At 40.9% G+C, this 13097-nt stretch overlaps 1 protein-coding gene across 5 annotated transcripts in view; it reads right to left on the bottom strand.

Moving 5' to 3' along the window:
* Window positions 1–13097, bottom strand: part of MACROD2 (mono-ADP ribosylhydrolase 2) — an 847517-nt gene that overhangs the window by 244669 nt on the left and 589751 nt on the right. For all 5 annotated transcript variants that reach the window (XM_050973226.1, XM_050973227.1, XM_018918142.3 and 2 more), the window contains exon 8: window positions 4984–5057. In XM_050973226.1, coding sequence (XP_050829183.1) covers window positions 4984–5057 — 74 coding nt within the window. The remainder of the gene's footprint in view (window positions 1–4983; window positions 5058–13097) is intronic.

Here is a 13097-nt window from a genome sequence, read left to right as displayed (position 1 = left end):
TGAAGAGCCAGAATTAGATTGCTGAGACCACAAAAAGAAGGGGGTTAGAGAAATTAAAACCACAATAAAATAAATATTGAAATGATCTTTCAGGCAAGCCTGCTTTGTGCACTAGAGAGAGGTGGCAGCTCCCTTTGCTCTGCCCTCCCAGGCAGAAGCTGCTCATCTCAATATCTCTCTCCAAACTGGTAACCAGTACCCAGCACCATTTTAGGTGCATGAGATGGAAAATACCCCCACACATCCCATGGGGATGGAGCACAATACCAAAGGAAGCACAAGCACAGGGCACCCACCTTGGAGTGTGCCTAACTAGAGAAACAGGGGTATCCTCATGAACATTTCTGCCAGGAGGAGCGTAGCAAATGTGTCCTGACCACCTCTCCAGCCCCATGAAAACAGAGTTCCACTAATTTCAGCTGGACTGGGATTTGGCTCATCCTGCTGTGCTGGAAATGTTCACTTTTTTTTGGCTGTGGGATGATACATAACTACCTGCTAAAAGACAAGGACCTAAGTCTCATGTACTTCAGGCAAAATAAGAAAAGAAGTCTCTCTTCTGCCATGAATCTAACGAAAAGGAATTATGAATGAGTTTGTTTATTTCTGATTTATGTGCTTTTAATTTGTATCAGTTATTTCAATGGCACACACATTGCCATTGCACCTTCCTAGTTGTTCTGCCAGGGGTGTATTAAATGTTGTGAGATACTGTGCAAGAGAAAGAACAATACTTTGAACTAAATGTGCTGTTAAATTAAAGTATTTTCTTGAGCAATGAAAAAAGTCCTGAGGCCTTTCATGTCAGTGTATTGTATGATGAGGCACACACTGAGGTATTTTTATTTTTCACCCTTTTGAGAAACATAAAAAAGCAGAAGTGGATAACTTCTATCATTGTAAACATTTCTAGATATCTGCCACAAAAACCCAGAGATAACCCTCTCCCCATCACCCCCAGTAATGTAGGGGGGGATCCAGTGTTTAAAGTTGTCATAATGTTTTTGAAATACAGGAAATCAGCTGGCAACACCTCAAATCTTGCCAAATTACCCCAGAAACAAACATTCTGACCTGTTTAAAAAGCTTCATGAGCATTTCAAAATAAATCCCAGGGTGCAATTTCCTAAAGAGAGAACTCCAGTTCTATTTTGTGCTCTGAAGAATTCTATTAAACCTCTGGAGCACTCAGTGCAAAGTGAAAGCACAGTTTGCTAAGGAGATAGCCTAGGTGGTCTGCAGTAAATTAACCACGGCTGCTGACTGAGGCCATCCTGGGGAGTTTGCTCCAGGGGATTTCTACTCTTACAGCAGAACACCATTTACCACCTTCTAAACTAGATTTGGCCCCTGGCTGCAAGTCAGCAAACCTTGGTGTAAAGCATGGCCAGAGATCAGTTGGACTAAGGGCTTCATTTCAAGAGTGGAAGGGTGCTGCTGTTGCACAAAACTGACTCCAAACCACCTCTTAAAATATGGTTGTTTTTCCCAGATGACCTTATGCAGTTGAGTTTTAGGCTGCTGGACTGTGGTGGCTGGGTGTTGAGTGAATTAAAATAGAAATACCTCTCTGTTGCTTTGTAACAATTAACCTCAGAAAGCAGCTAACTCCATTTGCATGGTAATGAGACATTCATCTAAGTGACATCAGAGTTAAGCATGCTAATAAGTTTTTATACAAACACCTGAGGGGTCAAGCACAACCATGGGCTTGGATAAGAAAACCTTTTATTAAATGCAAATCACTTGTCTTTTAAATACTGTGACAGAGGAATTTGCAGGACTCTAACACAGCTTGCAGAAGTCATTCAAGTTACATTTTCAGGCCTCTGGGCTGACTAAGGAATATAGCAACTGCTTTATTTATATTTGGAATTAATATCAATATCTAAAAAAATCTTCATTATACCATCAAAGGAAAGAAGTACTACAGAAAGGCAGAGAGTTGAAAACAAGAATATTACCTTTCCCAAATCTGTCACAGATTCCTGGGTTGCTGGAAGGCAGACAAGACATGGCTGCTGCAGAGCACAACAAAAGACTTGGAAATCTGTCAGCTTTCCATCTTATTCACCTCCCTGGTTTTGCCAGGTGTATTGCTCTGGAGGCAGATCCCCTGGTGAGCATGCTCTCTATCTTGCACTAAAACTTCTTGAATTCAAGCAGTCAATTCACATTCCACAATCAAGGAGTTTGAGACCTTAGGTCCAAGGGCATCACTTGCTGCCAGACACCTTTGGGACTGAAGGAGCAGAATCTCCTTCCTCACAGGTGAGGCAGATTGCAGAACAAAGGTTGAGGGGAAAGAAGCTGACTTTGATTAATTTAACTCTGGCAGAGCCAAGTGCAGGAGGCCTCTCTTGCTCAGGAGAGGTGTTAGCAGGACACACCAACTCATCCTGGCAGTGCAGGCAGCAGCAGAGAGCAGGTTTGCTCAGTGGTGACACAGACAGCACTCTGAAAAGCTGTCCTCGTGCCAGATCATTAGAGGTTTTGCTCCCAGACTAGAAAATCTGAATTTAAATATCCAGTGGGCTAAGTGGGAATTGCCTTTAAGACAAAACCTTGTAGAAAGGACTTTATCACAGGGCTGTGTGCAAGAGGAGGAGACCATATTAAAGCACAGAAAGTCCCTAAATTCCATTGCTGTCTGATGAGCTGCTTGGGGGAAAAGCTTGGGTAATGTATAAAATGACTTCTGAAAACACAAAATCCAGTCCAAGGGAGTAAGTGTACACATCTCTGGAAGTGTCCAAGGCCAGGATGGATGGGGCCCTGAGCAGCCTGCTACAGTGGGGAGCATCCTTGCCCATGGCAGGGGATGGAATTAGATGCACTTCAAGGTTTCTTGCAATGCAAAACATTCTGTGGTTCCCTAACAATATAAAATGGATCAGATTGACACTTGGCACAGTTCTTTTAAACCAGGTAACCATGGTCACATTGCTATATGCATGAAATGACAAACCCAGTAATGGCATGCTTCCCAAGATCCCTTTTACTGCAAAAGTTACTGCTGTCCTCAATAAGATTAAGTATCTTTATTTTTCTTATCTTTATTTTTTTTGTCCTGTTTCCAACATGTGAAACATGCTAGTGTGCCATAATCTAAAACCTAAACCAATGGATTGTGGACAAACCTCAGGAAGACAGCAAGCTTCATGGGAGAAAGTACAAAGCTGTGGATAAGCAAACCCTCAAAACGTATCTTGACAGAAACCATAATACTCTACTTCCTTTAAAAATCAACAAAAACTCTGGGGGAACAGCTCTGAATCATCATCATCAGTAATATGCAATAATTGCACCACCCATATGTCTTCAAGTGCATCAAACAGAGTGAAACCTCAGCTTGGTGAGGCTGGGATTCAGGATGTTAGAAGAAACACATTTAACAAGACAACTATGAGCTGTAATAGTCCAAACTGAAAAGACAGCTGTGGTGTAAGATGAGTAGGATAACTTTAAATAATTGCTTTGTAGTTAGGAGAGCCGGGCTCCTTTCATTGTCCAAATATTATAAACGACAGTAATAAACATCTGTAAAAAAATTTACAAGTAATTCTGGTTAAACTGCAGTTTGTAAAGAGCAAGGCAGGAGGTGTATAGACAATACAGACTCAGCTTTTATGGAAGAAAAGCTTATTTCTGGAGCAAAAAACAAAACCAAACCTTTTAGCCAATTTTTTAAAATTATGGGGTAAAAATGAAGCCAGGAGAAATTATTAAGAGGGTAAACACCACAAACATAATTTTTTTAAGCTTACACATCAAGATTAAAATTACAACCAGACAAGATCCCAAAAATGTAAATTCATGGCTAAGCTGATGAGATTTAGGCTCTAATAATGTTCATCAAGTCTGTCCACCCAAAATACCTGCTTCACTGCTCAGCCTTCTAGCTGTGACAGCAGCAAAAGCCACAGCAACCAACTCCTCAGTGCTGAAAGAATCAGTGTCCAAACAGGTATGCCCTCCTTAGTGCACCTCCAGGTTTCAAAACCTCAACTGTACCACTCAAATCTCAACACATTACTTCCTTTCAATCCAAACTTGGCAAAAAAACCCCAAACAAAACCACATAAACCCACTAAATTCATAGCCTGACATATCAAGGGAAAAGCAGGCTCCCTGAATACATTGCTAGAGGAAAAATGTTACTAATTATGTCCTTGTATGCAGTGCTTCTCCACTGAATGCTTTGTTGGATGTTTTCAGACAAAACACCAAACAGCTTTAACTGTCTGAAATCTGCTGGCTATCCTCAGGAGGAAACAGGCACACTGTCAGTTTAAGACATGATGATTTTATGTGTTTTTGCCACTTTTTTTGCTGCACTTCTCCAGTCCAACACTAGGAACAGAGAAAGACAAACACTGGAAAGGGGAGAGATGCAGATCATTCTGGTAAAAGCATTTTTTTGTCTTGTATAAATAATCACTATAATGTTGCCACTGGAAGATGAGCAGTACTATTAAAAATTCATCTATTTAGTGAGTGTTTCTGGGAGAATGAACACTTAATAGTAAGCAAACCAAAAAAAATAATGAAAACACAAAATAGGAACCTACAGCTCTTCACTGTAAAGTGACCTCTGGAACACCACTGACCTTTGGTGGCCATTTCCAATGACAACTGGTAGGCACATTTCCTTTCCAAGGATCTCCTCATTATGACCCAAAAACTCTGTCACTCAGAAACAGCTTAGGAAGAGAGCAGTCTTCTGCTTTGCCAGGAAAGGTTACAATGCACAGGAAATGCACAGCATGGTTTCAAACAAAGGTATTTCCTTTGAACTCTAGTATAGCTTTTAGATATAAAAATCTTCCCCTGGCCATAATGTCCTGACCTGACTTCATTGGTCTTAAGACTAAATAATAAAAGACTACAAGGCTCAAGCCTATGTTTACTCTTTTCACAGTTTTGGAGTCATAGACCATCACCTTAAACAGAAATCTGAAATAAAATTATTTTATTCCATACCTCATTGTGATTCTTGCTTAACCATTCCTTAATAGTGCTAAGGGCAATGATAGCAGCAGGCTCATTTGGAAAACCTAAAAAAGAGAAGAAATGGCAGATAAATAAAAGGCATATATTTCTTTTATATATAAGAAAACAAAAATATGGGCTTTTTTTCTTCCTGTTCTTTAAAATATTTTGGAATTACAATTGGTCAGCTCCCTTCTTCACAGATTTGTATAAAGGTTTTAGGCATTATCTGTTACATTTTCCCCAGCTAAATAAATTGAAAATAGGCACAAAAATGCTTTATTGGATTTTTTTTTTCTTGACTCTAGTTAAGCAAAGTCCACTGCTCAAGAGAAGAAGAAACAACAGAGAGCTCTACATGTGTCACACTAGGCAGGCAAGCATTCAGCACATACATCACAGTAACAAATATTAGGCTTACACTTCATGGCAGCAGGAAAAATTCAGACATTTCTTAAGGCATAAGGGCTTTCTCAAGGCTTTCTTTTTTTAATCCATCTGTCAGCAAAACTATACCACCCCATGACCCCAGTGCCACAGGCCTTATAAAGAGAGAAATGTTTGATTTGGAAATCTCTCCATTTATGACCTGAATCATAACAAACAACTTTGGAAATTAAAGACTTCATGAAGCATAAGCACATGAACTTAAGGCCTTATGTTGCATGATACATTAGCAACAGTAGTTCCCCCAGCACTAAACAATAACAAAACTCTCTCCAGGGATAGAGACTTTTTGCTTTGATGGTTTCTACCTACCAAATCCATGGATGCTTTCATTACTTAGGCACCTTAATTTAATTTTCCTTTAAATTCCTAACTTAGGGGCAGCAAATCATTTCTGTGAGGATTTAAAAATAAAACCCCATAAGCTGTATGAATCTCTCTCAGTAGGTGAGATTAATAGAACAGCCTTTGAAGAGGGGGAGCTGCAGGCACAGTGGACAAGCAAGCAGCAGGGCTAGAAAGAGTCATGAAATTTGGCACACAGCTGTGTAGATACAGCCTTCCTTACATCACCCTTGCACCATAAACTGAAATGCAGATACTGCAAAAAATTATACATTTTCAGATTTTTGACTTATGTTTTCTTTAACCCTTATTCAGAATTTGTGCAATGCAAGATCAGGAAAAAAACCCAACCCAAACCAAAATCCCTCCACTGAATCACATTCCCAAAACATCACTCCCTCTAAATTGACTCTTCAGAGCTTAGCTCCAGCAGCATGTGTACTGTTCTGAAGTGACAGATGATAACAGTTCATCAAGAAAAACAACTAAAACAGTCAATTTTGGATAATACCAACATTTAGCATGTGCTTCCTTTGAATACATTTCTAAATAAAGCATATTTTTACATTTTAAAAAATACAGTTACCAAGTCCAAGATAGAAAACTAACTTAAACCCTTACAAATGTTACTGTGGACACTTCCATTGCTGCTGGGAAATAAATTCTTGTAGCATTTAATAATGTTGCTGATATCATCAAGGCATATGTCTCATGACACCAGCTAAGGACCACTAATGAAACCCAGAGTGGGGACTTCCAACAGCCTCATGTTCATAATATAAAATAACAGAGCTCTAAGCAGACCATCTGCTCAAATCAGGAATATCCTAGCTAACAAACTGGGACTTTTTCACACAGAAATTCCATACCCTGAGTGTGGTAGCTCTGCCTGGACATAAAATGAACACCATGCAGAGGGACAAATGTGCATTTCAGACAACTGATATACTATTGTTTATGCACTGAATGGTTTATTTTCTGAACAATGCTCCCTCCAGCAAGATTAACTCTTCAGGCTTGTTTTTCACTCCCTTGCAGCAGGGTAGTTGGCCAAAATGGTGATAAAGCACTGGCTATTGTATAGAATCTCTCCATAAATTGTACACTCTTTAGAAACTGCTGCCATACTAACCAGGTCTTAAATAGAACCTTATCTACAAAACTGGTTTTCAATTACTACTAAGTCACCACAATGTAAAGGAAACAGTTCAGCAACCTAAATAAACAGCCCTGAATTCTGTGAGTGATTTCAGAAAATATCTTGAAATCCATCAGAGCCTTTTATGATCAGCTACCCCCAAAAAATAATAATCTAATTAGTATTTTTCCCACATTTCTGCAAATTTTATGGAAAGGATTATCTTACTGACTACCTGCAGAAGCAGGATGGAATTAGCCTCCTGTTACAAACCTTGCACCAGCACAAAAGCCCCTGTGTGTCTGATTCTCAAGCAGAAAAACATTTTTGTTTATAGGACTGGGTTAAAGGAAGATACAGCAAGATGGGATCTGTTCAAACACACTTTTGCATTGTTTTTATCTCTAGCCTACATCTGCCTGCCATAACATTTCTGGTTTGCTCCCATCTGCACACCCCCATCCCCTCTTTCCCTCTTTCAGAGAAAAAGCAATCTCAGGAAGCACGTGGGAATCAAATTCCTTGAGAGAAATGAGCTCGAGGTGCCTCACAGTTTACTGACTGCTGGAGCAGCAGCTCAGGCAATTCTGGCTAAAGGCTCAATTTCACAAAAGATAAAACAGGTGAAGTAATGAGTGACACTGGGCCATGTTACTGCAGTGAGTGCTCCTCCAGCATACTGAAAAGGACAAGGGCACAGAAAAGCACACACTGGCCAAGAGGTGCAGGACTTCACTGTGTTTGTCTGCATGAAGAACAAGAGAGGGTTGGCAGGTTGTATGTCACGGGCAGGTGTGTGGCAAAGTGCACCCACCCACAGACACAGGTCCCTAACTTGGACTGAGCTTTTTACATCCCCCACTGCCACAGCAAACACCTTGGCAACATACCCAACCCATACCAAACCACAGGGCTGTGTCTGCTTCCTGAAGAGCTGCTCCAGCAAGGGACAATTTTACTGCCACCATCTGCATTTTGCAGTGCCAGCTGATCACATCTCACCATCCATTACCAGGATCCCAGCTCCTCAAGTACAGCAAAATCCTGGATATGAGCAGGAGGCACTCCTCTGGTGCCTCTCTGAGTTCAGAAGGCACCTTTGACAGCCCAGCTTCCATCATCACAGCTGATGAGGGGGCAGTGGGGGCAAGCCTTCTAGGTCAGCAGGAACCAGGGTGTGCTAGCATCACATGAAGTGCAGCTCATCTGAACTCCCCTGCTTTTGGTATGTCTTTGCACAGACACCACCCACAGAGACAGCCTAGGAAAGCTTCCTTTGAGATGTCTTCAAACTTATAAGATCCTGCAACTCTTTCCAGGGCTTTACCAACTTATTCCTGGGAATTGTGGCCCTGACCTGTGAAACAGCTGGCAAAGCGAGCTCTAGGCTGTGACAGTCATCATGGCCATGATTTCCCTGCAAAGGCATGATAAGATATGGTAGAATTATTTGGATGTATCTGATATGAAATAAATGTGCTGGTTTAGAGGAGAAGAGTGTGGAGGAGAACGAAGAGAGTAACTAGAGATATACACTGATATTCCCATTACATTTTGTATTTCTTCCCTGGAATGCAGCTGGTAAGAACATAAATCATCCTGTTTCATCAAAGTACACAAAATATGCAATGAATTCCCTGCTGTTAGATACCCTTGTGTAAATGCTCAGTCTTGTGTGCTTGGGGGATTCAGTGGAGAAACATTTACTAATTGTGGCTGTCTGTTACTCTGCCTAATTTTTCTGTGCAGCATCAGAAAAACATATACCAGCAGTCCATAGAATCATAGACTATTCTGAATTGAAATGTACCCACAAGGATCACAGAGTCCAACTCCAGCCCTGCACAATGTTCTTCAAAGCATAACACAGCAACAAGGATTTTGAGACACAAAACTAACAGAACTCTATTTCAGGGACTCCCAAACTTTGTGGAGATGCTGGTAGCTTTCTCTTCCTCTTCTACTGGGCTTGATCCAGTCTTACAATAAATGTCAAACTTACAATCAGGTAATGCCACCTCCCCATTAAAATCCCATTAACAAAACAAAGGTATTAAGTAATCAAACTTTAATATGATCTACCTGAGGATTAAGATAGCACATTATAACAGAAGGGCTATAATACTAACAAGCAAATGTCAATCCAGAAAAAATCACTTCAGCAGCTGTAGTGGTAAGTGTTATAATTTGTCAGTTCAACTGAGGTGCCTAATGTTTTCTGTAAATCAACTCCTCCTGGTAAAAAAAGGTCTGTATCCTTTTTTGCTACCAGTGCCTAAGTGCTAGGCAGGTTTTTATTAATTTAAAATGTTCCCTCTCTGTGGATTCTAAAATGCTCGTCACGAGCCTAATATTCTTATTTGCCAGCTTTAATGGTTTAATTTTGAAGCAAATCATGAAAAGAACCAAATGCACATCAACACAAATAATCATAATGTATTTTCATATTTTCCTCAGAAAAATATCTACACTGGCATATTTGAGCATATATCAAGATGTAACAGTTTGCAGACTGTTCCTGTGTGCTAAAATCAACCCTGAGTCCCACGGCTTAATCAACAAGCCTGTTAAAATGGAAAAGCTTCCATGCTTTAGGTTTATAAATTTGTCAGTATGTTTACAGATATATAAATGAGGCTCTCCAAATAGTAACTTGTCACATTTTAAACTGGGGACTGTCTGGAAGGCCATCTCTGCAGTCAGTATGACAGGGTATCTCCACCGTGCATCAAGTACTTGCTATGTGGGAATCATCAGCACCAGATGGCACGGAATGCAAAGATGCTTTAAAGGAAATAAGTGGGAAAGGAGAGAAAAAAGGTACTAAGAATTTATTCCATACATGTTCTGAAACCTGATATTATTATTGGTGCTGTAAATACCTTCTGAATCACAACCAGCACATAAATAAATGTGCTTCATTATGGCCATGTGGTAAGGCCAGCTATTGACAATGCAGACAGTGCTTAGGACAGCAGAAGAGAACAAATGAGATGCACAGCCCAGCATGCCTGAGGTAGGGTTAACTCAATACATCCACTTGTCCTTCAGCTGGGAAATAAACAGAATAATCTTGCAACTGATCCCATACAATCATCTTGTCAGAGATGTATTTCAGTACCCAAAATGAATTCACTCATGAATTCATGTTGATTCCCATTACCATGGTAAATCCAATCTCTTTGGAAAGAGATGATAGTGTTCTACCAAAAAGCTTATTGTCTTGCTATTCTTGGGCTTTTTGCCTTTTTTTCACTCACTCTTCTTTTTTTTAATAATCATTGTCACATACTGATTGGTCAAACAAGCTAAGTTCCTGCCTTGAACATTTTTGTGACTCTCATAACTTGTAAAGAAAGTACCCTCATTTGGATCAGCTATGCTGAAGACTAAACTGAAGAGCCATGAATCTTCTGCTAAATAACCTACCTTGCCTTATTGAACCCATTCAGCCAGAGAAAACCTTATTTGCTGTCCACTCAAAAACTAACTCTGAGAAAGTGGAATTAAGTGCTGTGAAAAGCCAGTAACCTTTCTGTTACCCCAAGAAACAAAGCTGCACCAATTCACTGTATCCTTCACAGACTGTGCTACAGTAATTAATTATCATTCATGTAAAATAAAGAAGGGGAAATAAATTTTCAAAATGCAGAAACAAAATGTTATTCTGAAGAAATCATTATATGCTTCTCAACTGCTCCCAAGAAAGGTACAGACCTTTAGATTTTCCTTGAGTGAAAAAATTCAGCAGGAACAGAAAACTACATGCAGTTCCTGAAGAATCATTTCCACTTGCATTCAACTGACATGGCAGATGCAGCTGGTGGAAGGTGGGTAATAAAGAACCTCACAAGAACTTTTCTGCTCTGATACAGTGACACAAAGCTGGGAGAGAACTGAAATAAGGGAGAGCCTTTCCTCATCCACAGAAGTGCACTGGGTAAGACAGGGATCCCTGGTTAAGTCAGGGCCAATGCTGGCACCAGGGAGCATGATGAAACTCACACAAGCCAGCAAAATCAAGACAAGCTGGAGGTCAAGACACGTGGACTCTCTTGGGAACAGGGCTTGCTCAGCCCTGGCTGGTCAGAAGAGGTGCCCAGGCTGTGCTGGCTGATAGGGGCCTCTTGTCTCATCAGCACATCAACTCACCTGCACCATCCACAGCTCAGGTGCTTCTCTGTTCTGTGTCTGGGCTCAGCTCAGGGCTGCAGCTGAAAGAAATCAGTTGCCAGAAGGTGGCTACAATGCAAGACAAACTAGGTCATAGCTGGTCTCTCTGAAATACACAGTATCACACCATGCTTGACTTCACCCTCTGCCATGTTGATATCATTGGAAAAACTCCTGCCACATAACTGTGTTCAAAGTGTCAGCTGAACAGAGACATGCACTGTAATTGTGTAGGTCATCTGAGCAGAGGCTTGCACCAGCAAGTCCAAAGATTCCACTGAAGGAAAACTAGATTTCAAGTTTATTGAGTTGTTTGATATTTATTAGCATTGGAGGGAGGAAGAAGTTTTAGTGAAAATTGCACTTACACTCAGACTACTGAGGAGGAACAGTGTTCCCCTACAAGAACCTTTCTGCAAGAAGTATCATAATGCTCTTCTGAAGGAGAGCTGCCTGTGTGAAAGATTTTCAATTTTCTGCAGTAGCAGAAGATTTTTTTTATTACAAGTCTAGGTTTTGGTTTCGCTTTTCCAGCATTTGTGAAGGAGTATGCTTGCAGGGGATACATCACAGAGAAATGGATTCTGTGGCAGTCTTGTAAAAAAAACCAAAAATCATAGCAAGCAATACTTGGAGACTCTGGGAAGCAAAACTGCTTCTTAGCTGTGTTGTTTGCTGTGCTGTGTGATGGAGCTTTTCTGTCTGTCAGGGAATTTCTAATGCCCAAGCAGAAAATGAGGCTTCAAGATGAGCACAGTAAGGGAAAGATCAGACAGACACCAGTGCAACACTGAAAGCAAAAAGATTTCCCTGCTCTTGCCATTAGCATTCTCCTATGGGAGGAGAAAGCCTACACAATGCAAATGCAAGTGGAAGATAGACTCACACAGGTAGTTTGGCAATTACAAAATCTGCCTATGAGAGTGTCTATGCAATGTCTGTGTAAAGTACACAGCTGTTTAAACACATGTATACAGCTGTTCCTGAGCTCAAGCACATCATTCTCCTTTAAATACACTTCATACCATAACCAGAATTGCTATTGCAGAAACAAACCTTGTACAAAGGAATGTTAATTGAAAGAGATCTCAAAGTGTACATGAGCTTCCTAATGCAGAGTATTAAATCTTCTGTTTTGCCATATAAAACAAGCAAGTTGGGTTTTAAGGTGGCAACATAATACAGCCAGAGTAATTTGAAACAAAGTGTAAAGCACTAGTCAGCTGTGAAATCTCCCATCATACACTGAATTGCACAGCAATGGGATATTGGCTTCAGTGGAGTTACAATTCCAACGTGGTTAAATATTTATTCTACCCACTGATTTAAATAAAAATGCCCTGTTGTTCTCAAGTGCAGCAAAGTGTAAGGAATCAATCCTACCTTCCTAAAGTGTCTTGCTAATGCCACAGGAGATAAAACCCTACCAAACCAAGCCCCAGGCATCCAGACACTCTGAATTCCACTTGGAACTGGAACTTGCTCTTGAAATGTGTGGTCCAGGGCATTGGACATCCTTCACCTACACTGACACTATCCCAGGCCCTCCTTGACACCCACTCTCTCTAAGCACCAAGGGATGATCTGTTCACCAGTGGGGATAAAGTAATGATTGAGTACCTTGCCCAGCACTGCTCCTCATGGCATTTGCTATTGATTGCAGGCTTGAATTGAAGGCTTATCTGAAGCAGAGATATTCTTGGTGTGCCACTCCGTACTGAGTTTTGGATGTCTACTAATAAATCTGCCACCACAGGGGCTGGGCAGGGGGACAAGGGGTAGGAATTGCCATGAGAGGGTTGCTCCTCTTGCTTACAGATCTTTGTGCAGACAGAGGGAGCCAGGAAAATGCACTGAGGAGCAGCAGATTGAGGTGGAGGAAGAGGAGGAGAGGGAGGGAGCATGGAACCTCTTGCTGCAAGGTGGAGAGTAGGATTTTGGGAAGAAGGACTAAGTGTAAAAGAAAATATCAGGGCTACTGGCTTTGCTGGAGCTTGTTGTC

The sequence above is a fragment of the Serinus canaria genome, chromosome 3 (assembly GCF_022539315.1).
Source record: "Serinus canaria isolate serCan28SL12 chromosome 3, serCan2020, whole genome shotgun sequence".
In the NCBI taxonomy this organism is placed as follows: Eukaryota; Metazoa; Chordata; class Aves; order Passeriformes; family Fringillidae; genus Serinus; species Serinus canaria.
The sequence above is the reverse complement of the archived record's forward strand: the minus strand, read 5'-3'. Positions and strand labels throughout refer to the sequence as shown.